The following is a 23439-nucleotide window of genomic DNA, read 5'->3' as shown; positions in this document are numbered from 1 at the left end:
CGGATTGCCAGATAAACGTCTCAGAAATGGCATAATCATCTGACAAGATGATCTGCCTTAATGATGGCAACCTTGCTTCATTAGCACAAGCAACATAATATGTTTAGCGACCATGTCAAACCCCAAAGGACGCTGGCGACAGCTATAGGAAAATTTTTGTGAAGCGCGGATGAAATGAAGCCTGAGCGAGCTTGGTAAATTCATCTGGCCTTTGCTGATCCAAGTATCCAAATCTGAGTTCGGACATGCACCCTTCGTCTAGCTGGATCGGGTTGCTTAAATTATGCACGGAGTGGGCCAGCGTTAACAGACGAGAGATAAATGCCCTGCCTTGAGGAATGATACTGTTGAAAACTTTTTCTTCGTCGAAGCAAGAGACCAGGAGACGTTGGGGATCACGTTCAAACAAAGTTATTCTTTATTGAGGACTTCGCGTTGACGCGGCTGCAGTTCTTCCCAAATCATTCTGGCTAACAAACTTTACATGGTTTCTTTATAGGTCTTTCAGTGGGCCGTCCTTAAAGGTGCTAAACATACACACAGCCTTAGAGGTAACCACTAAATCTAATCATCTAAAGACAATAGAGGCAATTGCCCCCAACTGAGATAATGGTACCCCCCCCCCCCCCCAAATGGTATACACAACAAATGGTCACGAGACCTTAGACTAGGTAACATTCACACACAGTCCAACTCTTAGTTGGAAGATCAAAGATTATTACAATGTTTAGACAGCTGACTTAAAGCTGACTTCTGATCAGTAAATTGATGCCATCATGTTCACCTTGAATGCCCAATACAGTGTAATTCACCTTAGTTTTTCATGTGATGTTATGTAAGAAAGTAAGATCAGCAGATCTTAAACATATTCTTAAATTTGGATTCTTCAGTCCCCCGTTTGAGAGTTCTTAAAAACTCTCACAAAATACAAATTTAAACACATAAAGTTAATTCTTGTAACTGGTGTAAGTTACAGGCACATCGCATATGTTCATTCTTGTAACTTGTGTAAGTTACAGGCACATATAACTTGCTCTGTGTTGTTCATCTGTAATTGCATGTTGACACAGAAACAAACATGCACTTAGGGTCCGTGAAATCTTACGGGTAATATTCTTTTATGGTTGGACCAGTTATTTTCTCGTGCGAGGTGTGAGTCATTTGTTGAATGAAACACTTAATACTGTGGACGCATACGTAGAACGCCAATAGGAGAAATAACAGCAAAATTGCTATTTCTTTAATCCACAGCCAAGGTTTACCAATCAAGTTTCCGAACCATGAAGAATTGTCTTCAGTCATCTGGTGTAATTTTGTTGAAAGATCAAGAATGTCTTGTTGGATTTTGTTCAAGTTTTCTGTTGGATCCAGTAACCCGGTGCAGCACTCAGGGCCGATAATGGTGCAAGCTCCCCCTTGCGTTGCAAGAATGTAATCCAAGGCTACTCTGTTCTGTAAGATCATTATCTTGTGCGAAGCGATAGTGTTCGTGATGTTGCCCAGGGCCAAAGCCGTATCATTGGCCAATTTCTGTACAGAATCCAACAGGCTTCTGACTTGATCGAGAGCCTGCATAACACCGTACGATGGGATTAAGGCTCCAAGAGTTCTTGACCACCACGTTTGAACACAAGTGAGTCCTGGAATGCAGCCATCTGTGTTGGTAGAAGGAGCTGAATCATGTAACTGTGGAGAGCTTGGAGTGGAGTGTGTGTTTTCTCTGATAGCTGGCAGAACATACACCAGGGTGCACCTGCCGTTGAATTGGCTGGGTAGGATGCTGTAGACAGAAGCTCCACATAACCAAAAAGTGCCAGTTGGTGGAGGAATCATACACAACTGATTTATTGCAAAAAGTTTTGGTAGGGATGGGTTCCTGGAGAGACACTTGTTTAAATCATTTTCCTGTTTCATTTCTGTAGTAGTGACGTACACATGGGAATCATCTGTTCCTCTTTCAATCACAAAACTGCAACGTTCACGAGGAATTTCACCCAGTGGAGTCGATGCTGGAGCATAATTTTCTATGCACCAGTGGAACATCATTGGCAGGAGTAGATCTGTCATGATGGGAGTAGCTGAAGTTAGGTTGCAGGATGGTAGTCCAGGAATGCAACACTGAGAAACTGGAGGAATGGTTACATTGTGACATGTATCTTTGTTGAATAATCCACTGGTATGATGATCGAATAATGTACATGTGTCACATTTGGAGATAGGGTGTGCAACCCAAGGGATTCTGGCTCCTACTGAAGGTGCATGTGGCATGCAAACGTTCTTTCCAGCAAACAAGGCATTTCTTGACATATTCATCAGCTCTAAGAATATGTTGTTTCTGGGGTCTACACTTTGCGCTATGTCCATGGCGTATTAAGGCAATCTTGATCATGTTGCTGGATGACTGAAGTTCCCGTAGATTAATCTCTGCGTTGTGTATTTTTTTTTCTTCTGTGTTGGTTGTAGTCTCTGCAGTTGGTCTAGTTGTTTTCCGGAGGTTGGGTCATCATGTGCAGGTGTGTAGGTCAGTGCATATGGTTCTCAGGATAACCGTCAAGTGGTATCTGCACAGAGTTAAGAAAGAAAAAAAAAAGAAAAAAAAAAAAAACTACTGCAACAGACCAGTATTCATTGTAAAAACTGCAAACATTAGGGTTGTATTCTCTGTTTAATCTGAGTCTGCTACTTGTGGTTCCTTCTTTCCCTATTTCTTAATTCATGAGACACCTAAAAGGAACAGTGAGGTGAGGATGGACTATGGTGGGGAAGGGCCTATAAGGGAATCTTCACCGCAGGGTTTGCCCCCGAAAGCCTGTTGCTTCCAGTTCTTCCTGGGCTCCTCACTGGTCCATGTGTCCTATCCTATCCCTGTAGGGGGAGGAACCACTTTGCAATGTGACACATGAGTCCATGTTTTCTTTCCCTGGCACAACACTGCAGCTGCTGTAATCAACATTACTTGATGTGGTCCATGCCACTTAGGTTTTAACGGCTTGTGTCTGAATGATTTTATCATGACCCACTGACCTGGGATGATTGTGTGTCCACCCTCTGGTGGAGTCTGCCAACATGACTCAACTCTCTCTCTGGCACTCTGTACTGCCTTTGTAAAGTGTTCACAGTAAGAGATCAGGGCATCTGAGGCAATGTGAACATCAGCATTTCTAAGATCAATCACACCTGGCATCTGCATTGGGCGTCCTGTAATAATCTCATGAGGGCTCAGTCCTACGGATATGTTAGATGACGCTCTCATACTACACAGTACAGCTGGCAGTGCTTCAACCCATGACACTCCTTCCTGATGCATTTTGCTTAGCCTGGTTTTGATTGTTCTGTTTGCCCTTTCAACCTGTCTTGATGCTTGTGGCCTGTAGGGGCAGTGAAGATTCCACTTAATCTTCAACATTTTAGACACTTCTTTAACTACCTGTCCTGTGAAGTGCGTACCCTGATCTGAGTCAATGCAATCTGGTAATCCCCATCTGGAAATGAAATCAGTGACAAGACATTTAGCAGTATGTGCAGCGGTAGCACGCCCTGTTGGATAAGCTTCTACCCATCTTGAGAATTTGTCTATTATTACCAAGACGTCAGTTTTTCCCTTACAACGAGGCAACGAGATGTAATCAATTTGCAGGTGACGAAATGGTCCTGGTGGAGCTGGGGTATGTGCTGCTGGTGTAATGGCTGCTGGTACATCATTATTTTTCTGACATGTAATACACCTTTTGGCTGTTTCTGTGGCTACATTTCTGAATTTTGGATTCCACCATTGATTTGAGAACCTGTGATTCATCGTTGCTGGACCACTGTGACCCAAATTGTGTATTTGTTGAGCCAAATATGGCAGCAGTGATTCGGGAGCAACATACTTCTCCCCTTTGGTCCAGCAGCCAGATGAATCAACGGTGGCTCCTTTGTCTAACCATGTCCATGCTTCATATAGAGGAACATCTTTGTACAAATCAATGATAGATTCAGGAGGCAGAATTGTCTTCTGTGCTGTACTACCTGAACACACTTGTACAGTTACATAGGAACAAGCCTGTTTAGCTGCTACATCTGCAAGAGCATTACCTTTAGCTTCTGTAGTGTTAGTTGTGATATGTGCTTTCACTTTGATCACCGCTAATTTCTTTAGAAGTTTCATGGCAAACATAAGATCTTTCACTAATTCATCATGCTTAATGGGGGATCCAGCAGAAGTTAGAAACTGTCTGGTTTGCCAAATGACACCAAAATCATGAATAACCCCAAAAGCATACCTGGAATCTGTGTAGATATTTGCAACTGATCCTGAAGCTAGTGTGCATGCTCTAGTTAAAGCTACCAGTTCTGCAGCCTGAGCTGAAAAATGATCTGGAAGACGACCTGAAGCTACCACCTCAGTGGTGGACGTTACTGCATAACCTGCTCGTCTGTTCCCTTCAATTACTTGAGCTGAACCAGCAACAAACAACTCAAATTCTGCATTTTCTATGGGAGTTTCTGCTATTTCACTTGTCGCTGCGTATGTAAGCGTAACACAATCATGAGTCATTTCGCCTTCATCCTCTAACACAACTTCAGTCATTGCAGACATCATACATGATGAGGGGTTCGTGACTGGTGCACGCTGTAAAACAATGTTCGGGGCTGTGAGAGTAGTTAACCAATTTCCCCAACGAGAGGAAGTGACAGAAGTGATTTTTGCTTGATTCATTAGTGCGGACACTGAGTGAGGGCATTTTACATTTACCGTCTGACCTAACACCATTACTGATGAAGCCTGAAGCGCTAGATGAACTGCCTGTACTGCTCTGAGGCATGGTCCCATACCTTGAGCTACTATGTCAAGTTTACCAGAATAGTAATGAATTGGACGTAAACTGCCCCCATGATCTTGCATTAGACATGCAGTAATAAAGCCCAAGTGTTCATGGACATAAAGCACAAAGGGTCTATCAGCTTGGGCAATTCCTAATGCTGGTGCTTGACATAGTGCTCTCTTCAAATCATTGAATGCTTTGAGGTGAAGTTCTTCCATACAAACAATATCTGAATCTTTACCATGGCCTTTCAACAAGTCATAGAGAGGCTGAGCAATCGAGGCATATTCTTCAATCCATTGTCTACAGTAACCTGCTGTTCCTAAAAATGAGCGTAGTGTTTTAATGGTAGTAGGCGGAGGTATGGCTTTGACTGAAGCCGCTCGATCCTGTGTAATGGATCTATTTCCTGCACCAATTGTTTGACCCAGAAATGTGACTTGCTTTTTAGCAATTTGAGCTTTGTGAAAGCTGCATTTGTGTCCTTTTTTATGCAAATAGTCCAACAATGATGCCAATTCAGTTTGATGTACCTCGTGATCTGTTGAGGCAATCAAAATATCATCGACATATTGGATCATAGTGGACTGTTTTACTGGACATTCTGGGTCACACAAATCACGTCTGACAGCCTGATGGTATACGGTCGGGGAGTTTTGAAATCCCTGGGCCAATCGGGTCCACTGATATTGTTCAAGGTCAACTGTGAAAGCTAACCATGGCTGGCTGTCAGAGTGCAATGGTACAGAAAAGAATCCATTAGACATATCGATTACTGAAAAAATCTTACAATCTAATGGTAAGCCATTACAAATTGTAGATGGATCTGCCACTAGCGGGGTGATTTTATCAATGTTTTTATTGGCTACTCTGTAGTCTATGGTAAGTCTCCATGTCCCATTGGATTTCTTGATTGGCCATATGGGTGAGTTACAGGGACTGTTGGTTTTAACTAGCACTCCTTGCGTCAGCAACTTTTCTACAATAGGTTTGATTCCCTGTATGGCTTCCTTACTGATCGGATACTGTTTGGTAACCGGGGGTGGAGTCCCTGTCAGTTTGACTGGTTCTACACCTGTCAATAAACCACAATCATCCTTGTCATTAGCCCAAATTGGATGATTCAGTAAGAAAGCATACTCTGGAGGGATTGCATTATTGGTAGAAACGTGTGCTGAGGAAATTTTAATGCTAGCAGATTCTGAGGACATGTCTAAAGTTAGATGTACTTGTCTCAGGAGATCCATGCCTAAAATTGCACCTGTATTCAATGGAGCACATAGCAATTTTGTAGTCAGAGTTTTCGGGCCAAATTGTACCTCTATGGGCGGGGTTTCATACAAAACAGAATCTTCACCTATTACGCCAGTTAAAGAAAGGATGTCTAAACCTTTAGCCAATTTTGTAGGAATTATTGTAATCTCTGCACCTGTATCAAGCAAAAAATCAATCTCTTTTTCTTTTATGCTACCTTTCACAAAAATTCTTTTGTCATTATGATGGATTACAGGGGAAAGGTAGCTACTCACAGCCCCAACAATTAGTTTTTTTCCTGTTCTTTTTGTGCTCTTAGAAGAGCCTGAGCGAGCTGTCCTAAAGCTTCAGTGGACATTGGCGGAACTACATCAGGATTGTAGGCAGGCTGAGAAGGAGCAGAATTATGCATTCTATTTCTTTTATTATCTTGCAACTTCTTCCTACATTCTTTCTCCCAATGCCCTGATTTTCCACAGTAGTGGCATGTGCTTTCTTTTTTAGTCCATCTATTGTCTTGTTTTGTTGGGTTAAACGTAGCTGCTGCTATTCTCACTTGGGTTTTAACATCAGCATCCCTTTCCCATGTAGCTAACCTGTCTAGGTTACTTCTGAGAGTTCCGTTAGCCCACGTAACATGTAGGAATGGCAAGGCTGATCTGTATTCAGCTATAAGACCATCTGCCCAAATACGGATTAAAGCTCCTTTATCATCTAGTACACTTTCAGAATCCTACACTATTCCACTGTACGTGGCAGCTGCCTGAGAAAATCTTTCAGTGTATTCACTTATAGTCTCTCCTTTCTTTTGTGCACATCTAGTGACTTTCGACCAATCTATTTTTGGTCCTAAGAGATTCTTTAGGATTTTCAAAACACCTTCTCTCAAATCGCCTTTACTGGCATGTTGTAGTTCAGACGTAACAGCAGACTCAAAACTGTTGAATTCAGATTCAGTTAGAATTTGTGACATCAGCTGTGTAACTTCTGGCAACGACATGTCGTAAAGACGCATTTTACTGATCAATGCTCTTCTAAATTCAGAAAAATCTGTGCGTGCTGAGGGTAAACTCTGGGATAATCTCTCGATATCTTTAGGTCCTAGCGCTTTGGCAACAGCTTGTATTTGGACAACAGAAGAGTTGGCAGGAACATTTTCAGTTCCCTCAATTCCCTGAGATCTTCTCCTTGCCCCACAGACCTTCACTGAATCTACAGGCTTATCAATTACTGATGGGATGGCTACATCTTTTTCAAAGAAAGCTTTTAAGTCATTATAAATGTTATCCGGCTGACTAAATTCTCCCTCATCAGTTTTTTCTGCGTCTTTGTTGCGGTGTAATTTCTTAGTCAAAGAAGATATTCTAGCACGGAGCTCATTATTCTGTTTCTCTAGCTCTGAGTTGCGTTTAGACTGTTCTGTGGCTATTGCTAAGACGAATTCTCTGTGGCAACAAATAATGGCTTTAACCTTGTTCTTACGAACACTTGCTCCTAGTACCTTTTTACAATCTTCCATTGACCATGCTTTGTCTGGATGAATCTCATATTTCTTTGTCAAATCCAATCTGACGGACTTAGTCACTATAGAGTCCATTTGCTCTCCCAACAATGTTTTAAATTCGCTTTCTGACCACAATGGAGCCGCACGGCCACCTTTTTTAGTAGTGGGGATCAGTCTGGCATTTTTCCTAAACATTTTTTTTGTGAGTTTTCTTTGTTACCACACAATCAAAAACACTAAAACTTCTCTCTAGTGTCTACACAGAGGGTACACTTGTTAACACATCAGCTATTGTTAACCTTCCTTGCCCAGAGCAAAGGATTTCACAAATTATCTTCCCTGCCTACACTAGCACTTTACGCTAAAAAGAACAGAGGATCAACAGAAATAACTAGCACGTAAAGCTAATTCTTCTCTGCCTGAAGCAAAGGATAAACCAAAATATTAGCACATATGCTAACCGTCCCTGATAAAGCAGAGGATAAATCTTCACTAACTTTACAGAGGATAAACCTTCTCTAGCAATGTAGAGGATAATGCAATTTCATCTCTTAAAAAAAAAAAAAAAAAAAAAAAAATCTTCTTTTTTTTTTTTTTTAAGAGGATAAACTTAGTTAACCAAACCCTGCAGCTGTCTGTTAACTACTTCTCTGAACGGCGCAGAGGATATCAAACTTGTACTGGTCTTTAAAGGTTCTTTGAATGGATTGAAACTCACCAAGTATTTCGTTTGTAGAGAAAGATTCCTTCTGGAAAAATTCAGTCTTTGAGATCTTTTTGGAGCTTGAAGTTTTTTCAATCTGGAGGAAGCTGGAAAGATTCAGTCTGGCAATCTTTGTCAGATCTTTTGTTGAGCTTGAAGTTTCATGGTTCCGTCTGGAAAGTTCATTCTTTGATGAGTTTCAGTTTCTCCATCCGGGTCGCAGGCACCAAATTGTTGAAAACTTTTTCTTCGTCGAAGCAAGAGACCAGGAGACGTTGGGGATCACGTTCAAACAAAGCTATTCTTTATTGAGGACTTCGAGTTGACGCGGCTGCAGTTCTTCCCAAATCATTCTGGCTAACAAACTTTACATGGTTTCTTTAAAGGTCTTTCAGTGGGCTGTCCTTAAAGGTGCTAAACATACACACAGCCTTAGAGGTAACCACTAAATCGAATCATCTAAAGACAATAGAGGCAATTGCCCCCAACTGAGATATTGCTCTTAGTTGGAAGATCAAAGACTATTACAATGTTTAGACAGCTGACTTAAAGCTGACTTCTGATCAGTAAATTGATGCCATCATGTTCACCTTGAATGCCCAATACAGTGTAATTCACCTTAGTTTTTCATGTGATGTTATGTAAGAAAGTAAGATCAGCAGATCTTAAACATATTCTTAAATTTGGATTCTTCAATACTCATAGCGAAATTTAGGTTAACGAACAGAGAAGCATATAAGTCTTAGATAATTTTTATTCATTTATTTATTTGCAAGGATGATGTGACTGAATTACACAAACATTAAATATATCAAAATATAAAACAGGATTTGAATCTTATCTTGCAGACCCCAAACTTATTAACGGAAGTGAATCAACCAGGCCAGTTAGTTCATTTTGGACAATATTTGAGCCTTTTTTTTTTTTTTTTTTTTTTAAACTCTAAAACATATGTCATGAAAATTCTTAATATGAATATAACCAACTAAATCTGACTTCTTAATACAATACTTACCTGAAGTAAGGTGACGGCGTCCCATCAAGAAGCTACAATCACTACCTCGATGACACTTTGATGATCTGTTGTCTTTTGAGCGTAGAATCCATTTCTCAGCTGCGCAGCACCTGACATGGCTCCCAAGTTGCTCTTTGTAGAAATAAAGTTTTATTCATGGCCGGGAGATCACTGGCCACAACAACTAATTGAGTCTCTTAAATAGAAAGATAAATGAACATTTAAATTAGTGATCGACCGATATATCGGTCGGCCGATAAATCGGGCCGATATTTGCGGGTTTGACGTGTATCGGCATCGGCCGATACGCGGCTGCTGCGTTCGCCGATAGTTTTTTCCCGGCATTATTTACAGACAGGCGTCCGCAGGCAGCTCTGTGTTGCTGGAGACGCTGCAGTTCACGTGCAGCCCATGCACTGCCCCTCCCACACTAGCAGAGTGCTGGAAGCCTCTTCAAGACGGCAAGTTTTAAACTTTCAAAGCATCTTTTAACTGTTTGACTTAGCTGAAATATTGCCATACACTTTAAAAGTGGAAACACGTTGCTTTATATGTGCGTGCAACTAGGCAAGTTTGTGGGTCCAAATGGAAAACGCGAATGCCTCATCTATAAAACTGCTTGTCATTGTATTTAAGGAGCTGCAAATAGCTAAGTTTGAGGCTATCCATATGCATATGGCAGCTGTTACGAACAATGGTCATAAGATTAAATAATGCCGACGTTGTTTCGTGATATTTGTGGGAGTTTTATTCAGCGACCACCTGGCTGAGGTTTGGACGTGTGCTCATAAAAGAAGCGACGCGGTTGCGACACGCATGCGATGCAGCGCGCTCGTTTGTCCAGGCGCTTCTATGCCGTGGTGAGATGGAAACAAATACATTTTTAGGGCCTGTTCACATCGCGTCTTTTGCGCGCTCAAGTTCGTTATTTCAAATGTAGGCGCGCGGTATGCGCGCTCATAATGGAAGCGACGCGCTTGTTTTTTCCAAGCGCGTCCGCGCCGCATCGAGATAAAAACATCTCAACTTTTCAGAATGCCGCATCCGTGGTGGAATAATACGACAGCATCGAAAACTCGGCCGAACAGCTGATCATAGCTGGACAGGGCGGGTTTTTATTTCTCATCTCCATAAATATATGTAGTCGTAAAGGGCAGGAAATAAATTAATCCTTCCTCCATGTCATCATGGAGAGCGCAGTTCATGGCTGCATAGCAAAGACAGACGTTTATTATGCTGCTTGCTTGTTGCTACTGTGTGCAATAGTGTAATTATTTTATTCATGCTTAAATATTTATTTTCAGAATTTACTTAAAGAATTTGAATTATGCTTAAATATTTATTTTCAGTAATTTTAGCACTGAACTTTTTTTTACTTGTTCTACCTCACATGTTTTTAATATTTGTCAAATATTGTTTTTTTTTTTTAAGTTCAATAAATGTTCCTTTTTTAAATTGAGACTTGTAACGTTTGTTATCATCATTGTGTCATTTTTATGATTTAAATTGAGTGAGCAAAAGCAGTATCGGCTCCAAATATCGGCCCAAGAAAATCGGCAGCCCGTATCGGTCATCGGCTAAGGCTGATGAAAAAAAATCGGTATCGGCATCGGCACTAAAAAATCCATATCGGTCGATCCCTAATTTAAATCATACGGTTGAGTAAAAACAATGTCACTTGAGTCTTCTTCACTGTGATTAGTTCTGGTGATTGGTTTGTTATGATAAAAGCTAATCGACTGTTAGTTCTACTGTGAATCACTCCGCCCAAGTAGCAGCGCTTCGCCTTCTGAGAATATAGTTCCCAGTATGTATACGGTTAGAAGATGGCTGTGTCTCATGTGACCTTGTTATTTGTACATGCTGTGACTATACAAATCACAACATGTAAATAGGAAAATGTTGGCGTTATTTTTTCACTTATTGGGAGCAGTATGCTAGCTGGAGCCGTTTACGTCCAGTCTTTGTGCTAAGCTAGGCTAGCGGTGGGTGCTTCAGACAGAGTTACGGCACGCATGGAGATGAAAAGAGTATGTATGGACGGTGAATAAGCTAAAGTCCCAAAAAGTCGGTGTGTTCCTTTAAATTATTGTAAAGCGCTTTGGGTGTACAGTAGTGCATATGAAAGCGCTATATGAATGCCGCATTCATTCATTCATTCAACTGAAGGGGTCAAGAGTGGTTCTATGTGTTTCTGTCCTTCAAAAACTTGCATGGTGGCAGAAGTGGGATACAATGGCCCAGGGACTTTGTCGTATCAATCCATTGGTTTTTAATGACAACATTTCTGATAACTGGAAGAAGTTTGAAAAGGAATGGCACATGTAGGCCTGTCAGATAAATCAAAGAAGGTACAAGCCTACACTTTGTTAAACCCATCCGGTCCTGAAGCGGTTGATAAATCTGAAACATTTGTCTATGCGGTTGGGGAAGATTATGAGGATCCAGAGGTACTTCTAACTAAATTCTCTGAATTGTACTCATCGGCCAAAAAAAAAAAAAAAAGCAAAAAACACTTGTTTTGCTCTGTTTAAATGAGAAAAAAACTTCAAACATCACGCAGGTATTATTAAAGATCACACAGTATACATTTGTTTTGCATAAAAAGGTGCTTCCCAATATCACACCCTCATCTCTTACATCTACTTCAGATTAGTATTGCTTTTATTGCCTTTGTGCTGGAGCTCGTAATGAATTTGAAAGCCACAAAGGAAACAAGAGGAGAGAAAAGTGTCTTTGATATCATATAAGTGCAACATGGAAAGGAGCTGCAAGCACAAAGCTGTCTGATAGATGAAAAAGATCAGAGGAACAGGGTAGCATAGATGCTTTCAGGGAACACCCCCACTCTGTCATTTGAATATTATAAAATGATGTCATATTGCTGGATACAGCTTTTTAATTTAAATTTTGACATTCAAGTATTGAACCTGAACCTGTTTCAAGGTTTGGGTTCTCGAGACAACAAACACTGTTGTCGTGCAAATGAGCGACCGGAACACATTAAAAGTTTTCTGTTTTCGGTTGAAACGGTATCGTGTAAGTGGCCCCTAAGTTAATAATTAATGATCTTTGCAATGGAAGTGAATCAGTCACAAACTTACATTAGATGGACAATAACTTTATTCTAAAGCTGCTGTAAAGCCAAAACAATCTCTGTTACTTTGATTTCCTATTATCACTTTAAAGCTGCTTTGAAACAATCTATATTGTTAAAAGCACTATATAAATGAAGATGACTTGACTTGACTTATTACATTGCCCTATTGCATGCCAGAGCTGACCATCACACCACATAATTTAAAATATGATGTGACTGAGTCTGTTAGCTTTTGTTGTTCTTTGCAAATAATTATAATTGACTGCAAAAGTTAGTTAAACAATATTATATTGCTGTTGTACTTAATATCACCACAGCCACAGGTGATCAAAGCTATTTATTAAGTTCAGAATTCAGTACAACAACACTTAATTTTGTGTGACACTTTTGAAATACTTGATTCTGAGTGGTCACTTTTGGTGTTCAGTGATCAGATATTTACTAATATTCTGTAACAGTAACAACTATATATCATACTGCTCATGATGTGGGTAACTGAAATAATCTTGCATTTCAGTTATCAACTGTGTGGACAATAACCTCAGAGGACTTCAGTATTAATATTATTGTATCACTTGTTGCTACAGTATGTTGATTGTTTTGTAATGGACGTTTTTTCTTAGATGAAGTTTTAAGATAATATTCAGGAAAGATAATAACAAAAATAGTTCCAAAAGAAGCCAAAGAATCAAGCTTTTCTTATCACCAAGAGACAAACAGATTGAAACAGAATTGTAAGTAAAAATACAGCAATTTATCCTTATTCATAGCATTCTACTTTTCCACTCTGTGGCACTTATGTTCTCTGGGTTGGTTTCTTATTATAGGACTCTTAATATAAAAGAACTTCAACTGAATCTCAGATCTTCTGGTTTTTACAATCCCCTTAAGCTTATGACGTTTTTTGGAAAATGCAGCACAGTACGGTCTCACCTCTCATCTCTCAGGTTCTCATATGTTTACTACTGAAATGTAGTCCTTTGGTTTCATTGTTATACTTACGGTCTTATCTGTATTGAATCCCTGCCTTTTCATTTACAGATATTTTACTTTCTTTCTTTCTCTCTGTTAGGTACGTCTTGTTGCTCTTCATTCTATTCTTCATCCCAGGTGTGGTGATGATAATTTCCTACGGTCTTATATCCAGAGAACTTTACAGAGGGATTCAGTTTGAACTGGAGCAGAAGAAAGACTCTAGTGGTATGAATCTTTTTTTTCTTCTTTGTAAAAGCCCTCACACCACAATTTCATTAAGCCCTTGAAGCCCTGAGTAGTCTGAAGCATGCATGTTCACCTTGATGAACCACCTGGAAAACTTCTAAAAGACTGCACTTGTTTAGCCACCAGTCGTTTTCCATTTAAACAAATGTTTTTCTGCTAGCACTTGAATCCGATTTAAACTTATCCTTTGGATGTTACCTGTGACTTGGATTTCCAGTAGTAAGCCAGTGAAGCCAAAATTTAAACAACTCTAATTCGGTATTGTTTACTGGCTATGGTGTTTACTGGATTCATGTGTGCCAAACAGCCAGTCAAAAGTTTTGTCATGTCATCATTTTAGACCTTTCTTTTTTAGAAACCTTTTGGAAACTTTTTTTTTTTTTTTTTTTTTTTTTGCATGATGTAACTGCTACGAGTTAGGTGGCTTGCTTCCTTTGGCATTCTCAAAAGCTCAACAGACTATTGCCTTCTCTTCCCATTTTGTGTTAGAGGCTGCTTGACCCAAATCTCCCAATGGCGAGGACTGAATGCACTAAGGTCATGCTGAGTACCTCCCTATGTGTTAAGGTTATTTGTGCACTGATGTGCTGGAAGTTCTTTCAGAGAGAAGCTTTAGACAACTTCAGTGAGGTGGAAAGGGGTACTTCTGAGGGCATTGCAGTTAAAGACCTCCACAGGTATCTTTTATTAGAAGTGTCCCTCAAAAAGTAGGCTACTATTTGTACCATTGCTGGGATCAAATAAACGAGGCTGGAAAAAAAAAAACGAGAGTGAATCGTGAGCTTAGAATTATAAGGTTCTATCTCCACTTTTGGTCGAAATTGAGTTTTTGACATAATCTGATCCATTAGGTGTTTATTAATGCCTGTGGGGTGTTATTTTTGTAAAAAAATATTTTGTTAGTAGTTATTAATAAAATAAAAAGGTTCCATCTCAGATTTGCCAGCTGGGATGTAAAAACTTTGATGCTCAATATCTCGGAACTACCCTAAACGGAGATAGAACCTTATAATTCTAAGCTCACGGAATACTGAAGTTAATATTTGGGGTATTTGGGTATTGGGTTAATATTCAGAGTAGGGACGTGCAGAACAAGGTCTTTACATATTTAAACAGGCTACTGTTTATAAAGGTTGTTATTTTCCTTACTTTGTTAATCCCTTGTATCAGGTCCATGCAGAGTGTTACAAGATACTTATATAAATTAACCTTCCCATCCTCATAATGTTATTGTGCCCTGCAAAACCCACATTATGCCATCTACATTAAACTTTGGTGACACTAGACTTTTCTGAAGCTCTTGCTCTAATGCTCTAGGACTTCCGTGTTTAGTAAATATAGTAATAATTTCAAAAACTTTTTTTAAATACACCATATACTCAATACTTTCTTGCAGCACTGCTATTATGCAGCTTTAAAGTTTGTGTTCTTTGAATTCAACCAAGAGGTCAATCTGTGGCATTTAAATCCTCTGTTATTTACAGGTCTTCTCATTATATAGATTCAAAAGTTAGAGTTCAGCAACCTTTGAATGCAGAGGATTGTGAAATGTCTTCTGCATTTCTTCCAGTCTCTCCATTTACTTTCATTCATGGGTATGAATGGAAGTCAATGGAGTGCAGATTTCTTGTGTTAAAGGTGCCCTAGAATGTGTTGAAATAATATTTTAATTTTGTCCCTGATATCTACATAGAGGGTATGTGGCTTAAAAAGCCATTTAAAATGTCCAGAAAATGTTTAACAGGTCAATTTCCAACCCTATAAATTGGCCCTAGAATGAAATGGTCTGTTTTTACCTTATTTGGAAGGGTCATGAATAGTAATGAGGAGTTCTGCTCTGATTGGCTCTTTTCACTGCGGGCTGCAGGTTTGAGTGAGCTAAGTTATCTGCTTATCTGTGAGGAACTATAACAGCGTAGTTACGTTAGCCCCTGACATGTTCATGAAATAAACGAAAGTAACATTTGAAAAAAAAAATAGGGAATTTACACATGCATCCACAGTATTACTTTGTACATTTAACGTTATATGACAATACAGGCAATAAATATGAACCTCAACGTAACAGTTACTTTGTCATACTAGGCCTTTTAGCTAACGTTGTGTATGCTAGTTTGAGTTTGCTATTTGTTGCCGTAATTTACTAGGATCTTACGCTTGATTCAGATAACACAAGTGTAAATTATCACTACTTACCACTTGCTGGACTATCCACCTTATTCTGCTCTAAACAATGGGCGCTGCCATAACGACGACTCCGGTTCCATACTTCCGGTTCGTAGCGCTTGACCTGTACTAGTAGCGAGAGAAGTTCAGTTTTAACGCTAACCACTCTAAACGTTTACTTTATTGAATGCATCTGATACGGAATCGGACATGGACATTATCTCCTTCTTATCTTATGCTCGAAACACTCAGTTTCTAAAAAGTTTGAAATCTTCTTTGAATTGTTAAAACAAATAACAACAGCACATGAGGAGCTTGAACTCATTCTCTCGCTGCCAGTACAGGTCAAGCGCTACGAACGGAAGTAGGCAACCGGAGTCGTCGTCATGGCAGCGCGCATTGTTTAGACCAGGGGTTCTCAAACTTTTTGAGTGTGTGGACCACTATTTGTAATCAAGAATTTTCGCGGACCACCTCATAATACACATAATAAAATATGTCTACACACAGTCCTACCTGAATTAATCTGCACCTCTAAATAGGCTTACTAGCACTAAAACTATAACTGGTCATCACATCACAGGCTTGTTAAAGGAAAGTTTACTGCACACAACGGCTGCCACATATTTAATTTATTTATTTAGGCAACTCAAGCGCCCAAGGGCATAATCAGGTTCATTTGAACAACAGGCTTATTTACATAGCAATGTAGTATGAAATCTATACAGTAATGAGAACATTGGAATATAGTCAACATTGAAAAACCTTTGTCGATTTTAGGGGATTATTAATCTTTAGAGTTTTACAAGTCCTCAAAAAGTTTGTCCACTTAACAGCACATCTGCAAAATATTTCAGAAACGCAAGATCAAGAAACTAACTGGAAATTAAAATAATAACAGGCCTTATTCATTCCATTTATAAACATTTCGTTTCATATAAACTGCCTATGCCTGTGCGTTCACACATCGGACGCGATCATAGCGCGTCAAATTCAAAAAGGGATTAGCCTATGTGAAATTCGCGCCTGCGGCGTCTAGTGATACGCTTGACCACTTTTTGTATCAATTTACGCGTCAAGAGCTAAATTGACGCGCGTAAAAACAAAAGTTTGAAGCGAAATTTCGTCCGTTGTGAACGCACCATTAAAAGCTATGCGTGTGATGTGATAATGAGAACATATTTGCCTCTGCCCTTTTCTCTTCAGAGAACCTGTTGCTATCCACCGACCAATGTTGTGGTTCTAACGGCACTGAACTTGAATGTCACGCTGACTGAAGCCTGCTTGATATTGTCCAAGGTTAGCAAAACAGTCCGTGGTGAAATGAGCAGAGCAAACAAACAACTTAGAATTAAACTCTTGCGGGATCCGATTATAGATGAACATCAGCCACGCCTGTTGACATTGCTTTTCTGTGGGAAGTGTATGAAAAGCCGTCACATCCCCTGCACAGCCTGGTACATAACATCTATGTCCATGATCAGCCATTTGCCCTACGATGCTCGCTTGATTCTTTACCTGCGCAGCGCAGTTCCGTGTAGCACCGTAGCTCTGAAAGGGCTTGGCTTATGCAAATTTTGGAGGCGTACATATTAATGATCCCATCGGTTACGTCACAGTTGGTGTTATGTGGAGATTCGCCCGTTTTTCAGGGGTGTTTTTCAAAAACGAGATTTAAACAAGAAGGAGAAAACAATGGTGTTTGAAACTCAATGTATATCATGTCCATGTACTAAACTATTGTTATTTAACTATGGCAAGTTAAATTCAATTTCACATTCTAGGGCACCTTTAAAAAGAAATAATATACATTTTCTTTTAAAAACGGAATAGAGTGAATGTACACCTTCTTAATTTCTTCACTTATTTTAATTACAGGCGTAAGGAATGGGTTGAATGATGTAATGTCTCCTGGCCATGATGAGAGCGATGGATGTTACATCCAGGTCCCAAAGAAGCCCTCTGCTATAGAACTTTCTGCCCTGACCACCTCAGCAACCGTCAAGACAGACCGTCCACGGAGCAACACCTCAGAGGCTAAGCTCATTGCTAAGAAGCGAGTGATACGAATGCTGATCATTATAGTTGCCATGTTCTTCGTATGCTGGATGCCTCTGTACTCAGCCAACACCTGGAAGGCTTTTGACCAAAAGTCAGCTCAGCGCACTCTTTCCGGAGCTCCTATCTCCTTCATTCAGCTGCTGTCCTATACCTCAGCCTGCGTCAACCCTATTATCTACTGCTTCATGAACACCCGCTTCCGCAAGGCTCTCATTGTCACCTTTGGGTGTTGCAGGCGGCCGTGCCACAACCGGAGGAAGAGGAGGGAAGGTGACGATGAGATCACTGGGGTCACAGGGGCATCCATAACAAAGTTCAGTTATACCACTATTAGCACGGTAGGACAGTGTTAGCATTAGCATTGCAGGTGTCTCCAGTTTGATCCATGAGCTGTGTGCTTGTGACATTTACTGCTTGTTTAGGAGTTTAGATCGCCAAATGTGTTCTTCATTTTCATGGTGTCAGTGTTCATTTTTATTTGGAAAAAATACCTAATTTGTCTGTTCTTTCTGTCCAAAGTCGGTGTGTCTCTCTATGGTTGTGTCTTCAACTTTTAGCATTGTGATACAATCAAAAGGTGCAGTACATGGGATGTGCAAAGATGTAGCTTTATTTTTAATTGTGTAAAATCTTATCATGCATGGGATTTGTTAGTAGGGAAATACCATAAAAATATTCTTGTATCTTTTATGTTATGGAACCAAATACTGCATGTAGCATGATCAAACAATAGAGTACTGGTAGATAGCTGCTTTCTGGCTACAAAATGGTACAGTCTATTTTGAGTGTTTGTGATGTCTGTATTTTTTGTTAACTGTTTTCTTAGTTGTATAGTAGAATCTTTGTCTTAATGAGCTTTGCTTAAATGACCCCACTGAGAGTCATTCTATTGTATATTCTGATAATAACAGCATAATATGGTCTTGTAGGAGACAATGTTTAATCTGTGCTCCTTCTTTTTTGATGCACATCTCTTACAAGTTATCCTTCATGAAGATGTATCAGGTGGACAAGACAATTCAGTCATCAACGGAATAACGGTCTCTTGGAAATCTTCATCCCAGTTGATGTTATTAAATGGTCAATAAGCTGCATGACCAACGCTATCTCACGACCAATTCGTATGAATGAGTAAAAGGTGTATAATTCTTACGACCTCACTCGTACGAATTCGTACGATTTGTCTAAACCCACGTGATGGGTACACTGTAAAATCCAACACTGATTCTAACTAACACTTTTTTGTTAACTTTACTCAATGTCTTAACTTAATTGTAAAAATCTAGTAATCTGAACTATTCACATACTATGCTTTGTTTACTCAGAAAACCCAAGTTAAGATTAATTGATTGGTTTGAGTGTGGTTTTTGAGGCAGGAAAATTCTTAATGGACTTTTCACTCATTTCCTCCACTTCTGCAGTTACTTTTCTCTGTTTGCATTCAGTCATTTCCCAAAGTCATCTTGAATGTTGAATTGTCAATAATACAACAACAACAACAACAACAACAAAATATATATATAAGCTGACTTCATAAATTGATGTTGATTTTCCTAAAATTTTCTTTGTCACCATTATGGCGATTAGTGATCCCTTTGGTTGGGCACTTGGAACTTAGGCTAATTTATACTATTGTAATTATCTTCCCATTGATGCAGCAATGCAACAAGAAATCAGTTATTTGGTTTCAAAGGAGGAAAAGTAATATATAAATTAAAATATATTTTATATATACAGTATATACAATCAACAACCTTTTATATATATATTTATACTACAGGGCCGTTGAATGCTTGAATCTGATTGGTTGACGAACGTTCTGTAGTGATACAGAGACGGATATAATTGCAAGTAAAATAATGTTTATTGAAGATGGTCAGAGAAACACAGGTCGGGGAAACAAACACTCAGATGGCGAGATGACGCAGGGACTTCAATGGGCAACCTGGTGATGGTGTGCGGTGATCGGCGTGCTCTGGAACCAGGAAACAATAAACAATCCAGACAGCGTGAAACACAACGAAGCGGGTCCACGAAGACAGGAATCCACACGAGGAGACGAGAGCAAAACACGGGAACAGGACACGACACCGGGGAAGCCACAACGATCTGACAACATGAGATGGGAATTACTGCACATATAAAGGGAACGGGGATTGAACACAGCTGGCGACAATAATCCACACAATGAGTAACCACACCCACACACAGACACACACACACACACACACACACACACACATCAGAAATGAGACAGCCGATTCATGAACCGTGACAGTACCCCCTCCCCTAGGAACGCCTCCTGGCGTTCCCAGACAACCTTACCTGTCGATTGTAATCATCGATAAGGGAGTGATCCAGGATGTCTCTAGCAGGTACCCAACTTCTCTCCTCCGGACCGTAACCCTCCCAGTCCACCAAGTACTGAAATCCGCGTCCCCTCCGTCTCGAGTCCAGAATACGATGTACCGAATAAGTAAGTTCCCCATCTACAAGTTGCGGTGGGGGGGGGGGAACCGGGGCGGGCGGATTAATGTGAGAATAAAACACGGGCTTGACTTTAGACAAATGAAAGGCGGGATGAATTCTCCTGTACGCTGGAGGGAGTTTGAGTCGGACTGTCACCGGACTAATAATCTTGGTGACAGGAAATGGGCCGATAAATTTGGGAGCTAACTTGTTAGAAACGGAACGGAGCGGAATATTTCTGGTAGAAAGCCACACTTTTTGACCCACGACGTAAACGGGAGGCTTTGACCGGTGGCGATCGGCCTTGGCCTTCATGCGCCCCCCCCGCTTGGAGTAGAGTCTCACGGGCTCTAGTCCAAGTGCGGCGACACCTCTGGACGAAAGCGTGAGCAGAGGGGACCGCGACTTCGGATTCCAGACTCTGAAAAATTGGTGGCTGGTAACCTAAACTACACTTAAACGGAGAGAGGCCCGTAGATGACACTGGTAACGAGTTATGGGCGTACTCCACCATAGAAAGTTGTTTGCTCCAGGACGAAGGATTCTTGGCTACCAAACATCGCAACATTCTCTCAAGATCCTGGTTGGCTCGCTCAGACTGACCATTGGTCTAGGGATGATAACCCGAAGACAGACTGACCGTGGCCCCCAAAAACTTACAGAACTCCTGCCAAAATTTGGACACAAATTGGGAACCCCCTGTCAGAGACCACGTCCGTCGGGAGGCCATGTAACCGAAAGACATGATTAATGACCGTGACCGCTGTTTCCTTGGCTGAAGGTAATTTGGGCAAGGGGATGAAATGTGCCGCCTTCGAAAACCGGTCCACTACGGTTAAAACAACCGTCATGCCCTTGGAGGGCGGGAGGGCGGTGACAAAATCTAGCGCGATGTGGGACCAGGGTCTCGAAGGGACAGACAGCGGTCAAAGTAACCCATCCGGAGGTCGGTTAGATGTCTTACCAGTGGCACAGACAGAACAAGCCAAAACAAAATCATGAATGTCGCGAGCCATTAACGGCCACCAGAATCGTTGCTTAACTAAATAACTGGTGCGAGTCACTCCTGGATGACAAGCCACGTTGGAGCAATGACCCCACCGAATAACGTCGGACCGTAACCCCTCCGGAACAAACAAACGATTCGGTGGGCAACCGGGCGGAGGCGTTACCCCTTCTAAGGCCGTCTTGACCTTCGACTCGACCTCCCATACGAGTGTGGAGATAACTACTTTCTCAGGTAAAATGCACTCGGGAGTCACCGGGCGTTCGGATGGATCAAAAATACGAGATAAAGAGTCGGGTTTGATGTTTTTGGAACCCGGGCGGTACGAGAGAACAAAGTCAAAACGTCCGAAAAAAAGTGCCCACCGAGCCTGCCTGGAGTTGAGTCTTTTAGCAGATCTGATATATTCAAGGTTCTTGTGATCGGTCCAAACGATAAAGGGTACCCCTGAACCCTCTAACCAATGACGCCACTCCTCCAACGCTAACTTGACTGCCAACAACTCTCTGTTACCAATGTCATAATTACGTTCAGCAGGCGATAGTCCATGAGAAAAAAACGCGCAGGGATGCATCTTGTCGTCTGAGGAAGCGCGTTGTGAAAGCACTGCTCCTACTCCCACCTCTGACGTGTCGACCTCCACCACGAACTGACGTGTGGGATCAGGGGTGACAAGAATGGGAGCCGAAACGAAGCGACTTTTGAGGTTGGCGAACACTGCCGAGAACGTCGTTCGGGGGGAGGTCAAGGCAGTCAGAAGTGCGACTAGTTGGCTGAAATTGCGAATGAACCGCCGATAAAAATTGGCGAACCCCAGAAACCGCTGTAGGGCCTTACAGGAATCTGGACTTGGCCAATCTACTACAGCCTTAACCTTGTCAGGATCCATGCGCACTCCCTCAGAAGAGATGATGTACCCTAGGAAAGGAACAGACTGTGCATGAAACGTGCATTTCTCCGCCTTGACAAAAAGCCCATTCTCTAACAGTCTCTGGAGCACTCGTCTGACGTGTTGAACGTGTTCCTGGAGAGACGAAGAAAAAATCAATATGTCATCCAGGTAAACATATATGAACTGATCTACCATGTCTCTCAACACGTCATTAACGAGTGCTTGGAAAACCGCTGGGGAGTTGGAAAGCCCGAAAGGCATAACCAAATATTCAAAGTGCCCCCTAGGGGTATTAAAAGCGGTTTTCCATTCATCCCCCTTCCTGATGCGAACCAAATGATATGCATTACGTAAGTCCAGTTTTGTGAAAATGGATGCTCCCTGCAACCTCTCGAAAGCTGAAGACATCAACGGCAAAGGATAAGAATTCTTAACCGTGATGTTGTTCAGCTCTCGGTAATCAATACAAGGTCGCAGAGAGCCATCCTTCTTCCCAACGAAAAAGAACCCCACCCCCGCAGGAGAAGAGGAAGGCTGGATGAACCCAGAGGCTAGAGAATCATAAATATATTTCTCCATGGCCTCCCTCTCGGGAACAGAAAGAGAGTAAAGTTTGCCCTTAGGCGGAGATTTACCTGGCAGTAGATCTATCGCACAGTCATAGGAACGATGCGGAGGAAGAGAAGCAGCACGAGACTTATAGTTGGGGGCCTTAAGCACATTTTCGCGCAAATTCATCTAAAAGCGCCAAATTTGGCACAGATGTAGCTCAGGTCATACCGAAATGATTTAGCTAGGGCGCCGGAGCCAGCGACCCTTGGGGCCAAGATGGCGGCCAAATCCAATATGGCCGCCGCCCGAAAAGGGTTCCGGCTTTAACTTTTGAACCACATGAGTTACAAATACAAACTTGATATGTTTTTCAGCTTAATTGATCATGAGAAACACATAGGAATGTTTATATTTATGACCCAGTATATCTGGACCCCTTAATCCTCCAATTCCAATATGGCCGCTGTCCAAAAAAGCAGTTTGGGCTGTAGTATGGGGCCTTACACACCATTGTTCGCGCAAATTCATCTACAAGCACCAAATTTGGCACAGATGTAGCTGAGGGGATACTGAAATGATTTAGCCAGGGCGCCCGAGCCAATGGTCCCTGAGACCAAGATGGCGGCCAAATCCAATATGGCCGCCGCCTGAAAGGGTTTCGGCTATAGCTTTTGAGCCAGATGAGATA

General features: G+C 41.2%; 1 protein-coding gene across 1 annotated transcript in view; it reads left to right on the top strand.

Moving 5' to 3' along the window:
• The window catches only part of cckbra (cholecystokinin B receptor a), a gene marked incomplete at both ends in the record, with an annotated part of 59685 nt that extends 41500 nt beyond the window's left edge, over window positions 1-18185 (top strand). Inside the window, 2 exons of the mRNA XM_081361083.1 lie at window positions 13457-13584; window positions 17650-18185. Of these exons, the coding sequence (XP_081217209.1) occupies window positions 13457-13584; window positions 17650-18185 (664 nt within the window). The remainder of the gene's footprint in view (window positions 1-13456; window positions 13585-17649) is intronic.
• Between the last annotated feature and the right edge of the window lie 5254 nt (window positions 18186-23439).

The sequence above is a fragment of the Scardinius erythrophthalmus genome, assembly GCF_964197995.2.
Source record: "Scardinius erythrophthalmus genome assembly, chromosome: 3".
Taxonomy (NCBI): Eukaryota; Metazoa; Chordata; class Actinopteri; order Cypriniformes; family Leuciscidae; genus Scardinius; species Scardinius erythrophthalmus.
The sequence above is the reverse complement of the archived record's forward strand: the minus strand, read 5'-3'. Positions and strand labels throughout refer to the sequence as shown.